We start from the raw sequence: 7,092 nt of genomic DNA on the forward strand, positions 1-7,092 counted from the left end.
AGCCTGTGAAGCCCAGAGCTCTCTCAGGTCCCCGGGGGGTAGGAAGGAGAGTTGGCTGAGTGATGAGAACCACGCGGGCTCTAATGCTAATGAGAACGGCTAATGTTTATAATAACAACTATATGATTATTTCATAATGATCATTTTCGTCATAAACAGCTAAGTGTTTATTGAGCACTTACTACATGTCAGGTACTGTGCCAGCTGTTAAACACGGTTTATTTCCTTTACTCCTTTTAACAGCCCCAAGTAGTGGCCGCCGTGATTCCCCCCATCCTAGAGAGGTGGGAAGTGAGGCTCAGAACGATTTCAGGAAGAAAGGGGCCAGGCGACTGTCGATTCCTGGGCATGACTCCCATTTTACAGAGAAGGAGACTGAGGCTGAGAGAGAGTCAAAGTCACAGACAGCTACACAGGGGCAGGCCCCTGGACGGAAGACCCTCTACGTGGAATGGGGGGTGGGGGGGTGGGCGCTGCATCGGGAAGGGCAGAACAGCCAGCCACGAAGTCCTCCTGAACTGCGACTTGGCCGGCGCAGGAGCACAGATTCAGAAACTTGCTCACAGCAGGCCAGAATTGTGCAGAAAATATCCCAAGACAAACAGCATGGGGTGGGGGATAGAGGCCTGCACAGGGACCAGGTATGAATCCCGGCTCTGTCGTCTCTTACCCACTGTGTAATCCTCGACAAGTCCCTTCCTTGCTCTGGCCTCAGTTTCCCTTCCTGTAAACTGACTAGGCGGGTGGGGCTCCCCCACCCAGGGCCGTTGAACTCACCTGAGGCTGGCTGAGGCTGGAGGGCCTGAGGCTGTTTCCCCGGGAGACGGGGCCTGCGTCCCGCTCCTGGCTGGCACACTCGAGAACATTTGCTCTCCTGACCAACGGACAGCCCGTCCCGCCTCCGCCCTCACCCCCTTGCCATCCCCAAAGCAAACGAAGCTGATTGTCTTAGCCGGCCCTGTGGGTGCCGGCCGGGTGGCTAGCCGCAGGCCACAGGCGGAGGTCCCACCCGCCAGGGCCCCACCGGACACACAGGGCATTGTCCCTCAGTCAACAGCCCCCGGGCACCTCGGCCCGGCTCCTGGCCTGCCCCCACGCCCCTCGCTGCCAGGCCCAGCCAGCTGGGGGCCCGAGGCTCCCAGCTGATGACGAGCCCACCCAGCCACCCCCCAGCAGCCCCCTGACGAGCTATAATTGCTTCGCTCCTTCCTGTTGCTGCCATTCTCTTGGCGGAGGCATCTGGGGTTCCAGGCTGGCGGCAGCTGCTGGCCAACCGCCTGGCTCGCGGGATGGACTGGCCGCACAACCTGGTACGTGGCTCTTCCCCACCCCCACCCCATTTTAGGGCCTGAGTGTTTCGTTACTTCTCTCCTATTGATTCATGGCTGCCTCTGTTTGGCTTGGAATCTGCAGAGGTGAGTTCTCTCTCTGCCGTCTCTCCCCCAGGGCGAGGAAGAAACAGAGACCGGTCTCAGAGCCTGAGGCCATGGCCGACAGCTCGGGCTCCTGAACGGGGCTCAGCCCGTCCACAGCGAAGCCCTTTCAGGCCCAAGCCGTCCGGGGCGGGGGAGCCTGGCAAACTCCGTTATCGGGGTTCTTCCAGAGAAGTCCCTGGGTCCTGAGACCCAGGCCGTGTGACCTTGGGCAAGTCCTTGTGTTTCTGTTTCCCAGGGGAGGTGGGGGGACTTGGATCCTGTTCTGGGTTTCTCTGAGTGGAGGGCCAGAGTTCAAGGGCGCCAGGGTGAGCAGCCCAGAGGAGAAAGCCAATTGTGAAGGAGGCCTTTTTTCCTGCACCGGAATCCGGGACCAAAAGGGAAGAATTTAGCGACTTGAATCTCTTTGGTGGATTTTGTGCCAGGCAGTGGTGTTGCCAGGAGGGGCTGTGCTGGAACTTGTGTCCAAGGGTCAAGGTTTGTTGGGTAGCCTGGATCGGTCAGGCCTGGGCTGTGCAGGTGCTGAGGTGAGTGGTTCGGGGCAGGTGGGAGCCTGGTTAGATGCAGGGACAAGATGAACCCCCCCCACCCGCCCCCCGCCCCAACGAAGATTCTTCCCTTCTGGCGAGCCCTGGGCCCCACCCCAGTCCTGGCCCTTCTCTCCCTGCCTTGCGGGAGAGTCGGGTCCTGCCAGGCTCCCGGGGCTTCTCCTGAGCGAGCCAGAGACTTTCCTGACGCTCTGGGTTCTATGGGAAGAAGTGGACGGAGGTTGGCGAGGTTGGATACGGGTGAGGCGTGGATGGGGTGGGGGGCAGGCAGAGGGCCGGGCATAGACGAGGGGGGCACAGGTGTCATGGAGTCCAACAGGGATCCTCAGCCGTGACCTGCCCATGTCCCCAACTTCATCTCACGCCCCCTCCTCTGCACACTCTATTTCAGCCTCGCGGTTTCCCCGGCAAATCTCTTCACCGACGCAAACCTTTTCTCACGCTGCCACCCCTCCCCGACCCCCACCCCCGTGAGACATTTAGACTCCCTCTGCCCACATCTGCCTCCCTCTTATCCTTCAAATTTCACCTACATGCTGGCTCCCCAGAAAGGCCTCGCGGGACCACTCGGCTGCTGCTAAGCGGTTGGCCCTGATCTCTAGCCACAGGCAGCCCGCGTCATCATCACATTCGTCGCTAGAGATTTAGGTGCTTGTTACTTGTTCGCCATCTGTTCCCCCACCCGGACTGTAAGCTACAGAAGGGGCAGGGATGGTGACAGCCGTTGACTGACTCGGTCACAGGGGAGGAGACAGTATATGGAAGCTGCTGCAATGCCTGCCTGCGTGGAGTCCGTGCTTAGTAGGGGAGGGATGCATAACAGAACCACACATGTGAACTCTAAGTCTGCAGGCATGCAAGGGGCGTGTGGTGTGGAGAGCCCCAAAAGGTCCACTGAGGCATCCTGAGGGACGTGCCACTGGGCTGAGACATGAGGGGTTGAGGGGTAAGAGGCATTTAGAAAAATGAGGGAGGCAGGACTCTGCGGGTGGCAGCCTGTGCAAAGTCCCTGTGGCAGGAAGGAGCATTTTGGGAGGAAGGGCTCGAGAGAAGGCCAGAGGCTGGAGCGCAGGTGTGAGAGGAAGTCAGGGGTAAGATTGGAGGAGGCAGGGCTCAGCAGAAGTCAGACCATGTGGCAGAGTAGGGGTGTCTTTACCCTAAGGGTGAACGGTCAAGCTGGAGGTTAACATCAGATCGGCATTTCAAGCAGCTGTCCTTGGCCATGGTGCGGAGAACGGGTTGAAGGAGACCGGGGGGATGTGGGGAGACCAGGTGGGAGGCTGTTGAGGGATGGTGGTGCAGATGGATAAATGGAAAGGTGGGGAGATTTTGAAGAGGCGATACAGGCGGGACTTAGTCCTGTCCACACGTCTATACCTGTGGTGGCCTGGCAGGTGGGGCGGTCCCCGTAAAGACCCTCTTCCCTCTCTCTTCCCTGAGCCTGGAGTCTGGGCCCAGAGGGACACCCGGCTCTCCCATCTTTGACGTGTGGCCTTCTTTCCCAGCTGTTCCTTCTGACCGTCTCCATCTTCCTGGGGCTGGGCCAGCCCAGGAACCCCAAAGGCAAGAAGAAGGGGCCAGGGCGGCCTGGAACGCTGGCTTCTGGGCCTCACCAGGTGCCGCTGGACCTGGTGTCACAGGCGAAGCCGTACGCCCGCATGGAGGAATACGAGAGGAACCTCGGGGAGATGGTAGCCCAGCTGAGGAACAGCTCTGAGCCGGCCAGGAGGAAGTGTGAAGTCAACCTGCAGCTGTGGCTGTCCAACAAGAGGAGCCTGTCGCCCTGGGGCTACAGGTAGGCTGGGCTGGGCAGCCACGGGCAAGCTGCGTGTGGGGGGCGGGAGGGGGGGGGGCACCGTGCCCACTGTCCCCACCATCGTAATAGTTACACCTTGGATCGGGAGGCCCGAGTGCCTGGGTTTGAATCTCGGCTCTGCCCCCTACTCGCTGCGTGGCTCTGGGCAGCCTCAGCCTCTCCGAGCCTCAGTTTCTTGCGTGTCAGCGGGGGTGACAGTAGTTCCAACTTCGTCGGTTTTATAGGCTTGTGATTAAATGAGCTGTCTGTGCAGAGCCCTGGCATTCGTGTTCCCCACGTCCCCGCTGGAGTGCCTGCAAGGCTCTGACTTCCTCTGCCTCGGCGTGCCTTGTACGCCCTCCCAGTCACAGCGCCTGCAGGGCGGTATTGAGTTCTGTGTCTCCATCTGCCTCTCACGACTGGCACCTCCCCAGTGCCCGCATCAGAGTCATCTAAGGACTCTCGTGCCCCACTCCATCAAAATCTCCAGGAAGAGGCCCAGAGAGTGATAGGTCACACACCTCCACGTGATCGGGAACCAAAACCCGCTGTTCTCAGACTACGGGGTCGGTGCCTTACCTCAGTCAAAGCTCTACTTCTAAGCACAGAGCCTGGCATGCACAAGGGGCCAAATGCCTGCGTGCTGAGTGAATAATGAAGAAACCGAGTAACCTTGAAGGGTCCTCACTCACAAGTCAGGCCAAAGATTTTTTAGGGGCGCCACTTGGGTCCTGAGATCCTAGAAGTGCTTTCTGGGACGATGGAAAGTCTAACACGGTAGGCACCGAGCTGTTGAGCGCTTGGAAAGTAACTAGTGTAGCTGAGGAGCTAAGTTTGATTATTTTATTTGTCTTAAATTTATTTATCTTAACTGAGGGATAGTTGACTAATTCTGATTAACTTCAATTTAAATAGCCACATGTGGCTTAGTGGCTACCGTATCTGGAATGTGGCAATTGGAGGGCTCCATAAAGATCCTGCTCAAAGCTGGACTTCAAAACTTGCCGTGCCCTTGAATCTGGGGGGGAGGGGAGGTCTTATAAAAATGCAGGTTTGGATCCAGGAGGTCTGGGGCAGGGATGAGATTCTGCTTTACTAACAAGCTCTTGGTGATGCTGATGCTGTAGGTCCATAGTCAAACTCCCTCCCTCCCAATTAGCAGATGAGGAAACCGAGGCACAGAGAAGGCAAGGTCATAAAACAAGCCCCTGTACTCTCAGGTCTGGGAGGGAACTTGTCTGTGTTGCCCATCAGTGAACACCTAATGTCCAGGACAGACTCACATGGTGGGTGTCTGAAAAATATGTGCTGAACAAATAGAAACGAAGTCAGAATAGAACCCAGGTTTCCTGACTCCTCTTCTCCTGAGGATTAGGCATCAATGTGCTCATCTATCGTTTCCCACGGAAGAAGTTCCCCAGGGATGTGAACATGGCGGGGGTGGGCGGGTAGACGGAGAAGGCCTTAGCTTCTTTGCAATCCCAGAGCAGAATCTAGTACTGGGATGGGCAACTGGTGGATGAAAGAAGGGAGCTGGGTGACCTTGAGCCTGGATAACCTGGGGGCTGGCTTGCCTTCCGAGATCTTCGGTTTTCTCACCTGGCACATGGAGTTAATTACTGTCCATCCTCCACCACCGTGCAGTCTTGCTGTGGGAATGAAAACCCCAGCGAGAAAAGGTAGGGGTGTGGGACCTGGGGACTGATTTGCTCTCCCCTCCCCCCAACTCCCACCACCGCCTTCCACTCAGTGCTTTCTCGTGCCTTCTTGCAGCATCAACCACGACCCAAGCCGCATCCCTGCGGACCTACCGGAGGCACGGTGCCTGTGTCTGGGCTGCGTGAACCCCTTCACCATGCAGGAGGACCGCAGCATGGTGAGCGTGCCTGTGTTCAGCCAGGTGCCCGTGCGCCGCCGCCTCTGCCCGCTGCCACCACGCACGGGGCCCTGCCGCCAGCGTGCGGTCATGGAGACCATTGCGGTGGGCTGCACCTGCATCTTCTGAATCAGAGCCTGCGTGGGGGGGGGGGGGGGGGGGCGCGGAGACCACCCTCCCTGCGCCCCCGCGCCAAGCCAGGCCTATGAAAAGTAAACGCTGTCTTTTGTAAAGCGAGACTTTGGGTTCGCTCCTTGGGGCTCAGAAGCCAATCCAGGGTGGGGGGTGGGAGGCTGTTGGGATGTAGATTTCAGATCAATAAAAAGGGATATTCCATCGATCAGCGGTCTCCAACACTGACATAGGTTATTTTAAAAATACTGCATTCACTCTACCATTTAGGGCAGTCACATACTTCCTTTAATTTGGGTTTGTAAACCTACTTCAACCATGTTATTGGAGCTTCGTTGATATAAACCTATATAGGAGTGAACAAGCACCATCTCTCCCCCAGATAAGTCAAGGACGGTTGCGAGCAAGCTCTTAGGGAAGCGGGGAGCTTCCGGTTTCTGGAAAAGCCCGGCTAATGCTGAAGCTCTATGGATACTGTGGAGCAGATCCTGCTTTGGTTAGATAAGTGACCTAGAAGGGCTCTTTCAGCTCTGAGATTCTCTGCAGGTCAGCCCTAGACCCACAGAAGAGCCTCCAGGTTGCCAGAGAGTGGGGGGTTTTTAATCTGGGCCAGCCCCTGAAACTTTCACACGGGTATGGATTTTTCCAGGCTGGGATCCCTTGCTTTGAACAAACACTCAAGAGTTGGGAAGCACCAGTGTCGATCATTCTTTCCTCCAGCCTTATCTGTAAGGGGATCTGGATAGATGGTTTCATGATATCGGCGGTTCCCAAACTTTAGCTAGCGCCGGAATCACCTGGAGTACTCGTTAAAACACAGATAGCGGGGGGCCCCACGTGCAGGGGTTCCAGGTGGGAGCTGAGACTTCACATTTCCAATGCAGTGGTTCCCGGGTGATAACTGCTTGTCCGGGGGCCACACTTGGAGAACTTGGAGAACCGCTGGCTTGTATCAAGATACTTTGCTGATCAGAAAGGCAGTGTGGACTGCCTTTTCGTTAAACCCCTGCTGGTTCCTGCCCTTTGGATAAGTCCCCGCTCCCCCCATTACCTCCTTGCAATTCAATCCTCCCCCTGACCTCCTAGCCCCCCGCCCCCCCTCTCCGCAGCTAGTCCTAAACCAGTTGTTCCAGGGTCTAAAAATACCTTCCCTCCCCCAAGACAGCTGAGGGGCTCAGGCTATTTTGTGAGGTTAAGAACAGCTGGCACTTCAGGGTTAATGTCAATAGGAGGGCCAACAGCCAATAGAGGGCCACTTTGCTTGGCGACTCTTCCTTCAGTGCCTAAAGCAGTTTTAGCTCTGAAGGT

General features: G+C 57.0%; 1 protein-coding gene across 1 annotated transcript; it reads left to right on the top strand.

The window, feature by feature from the left end:
* Nucleotides 1–924: 924 nt before the first annotated feature.
* IL17B (interleukin 17B) lies at nucleotides 925–5,944 on the top strand. The gene is made up of 3 exons (XM_049648053.1): nucleotides 925–1,310; nucleotides 3,487–3,776; nucleotides 5,550–5,944. Exons 1-3 carry the CDS (start codon nucleotides 1,290–1,292, stop codon nucleotides 5,779–5,781), a joined length of 543 nt encoding a protein of 180 aa, XP_049504010.1. The 5' UTR covers nucleotides 925–1,289; the 3' UTR covers nucleotides 5,782–5,944.
* Nucleotides 5,945–7,092: the final 1,148 nt, after the last annotated feature.

The sequence above is a fragment of the Panthera uncia genome, assembly GCF_023721935.1.
Source record: "Panthera uncia isolate 11264 chromosome A1 unlocalized genomic scaffold, Puncia_PCG_1.0 HiC_scaffold_17, whole genome shotgun sequence".
In the NCBI taxonomy this organism is placed as follows: domain Eukaryota; kingdom Metazoa; phylum Chordata; class Mammalia; order Carnivora; family Felidae; genus Panthera; species Panthera uncia.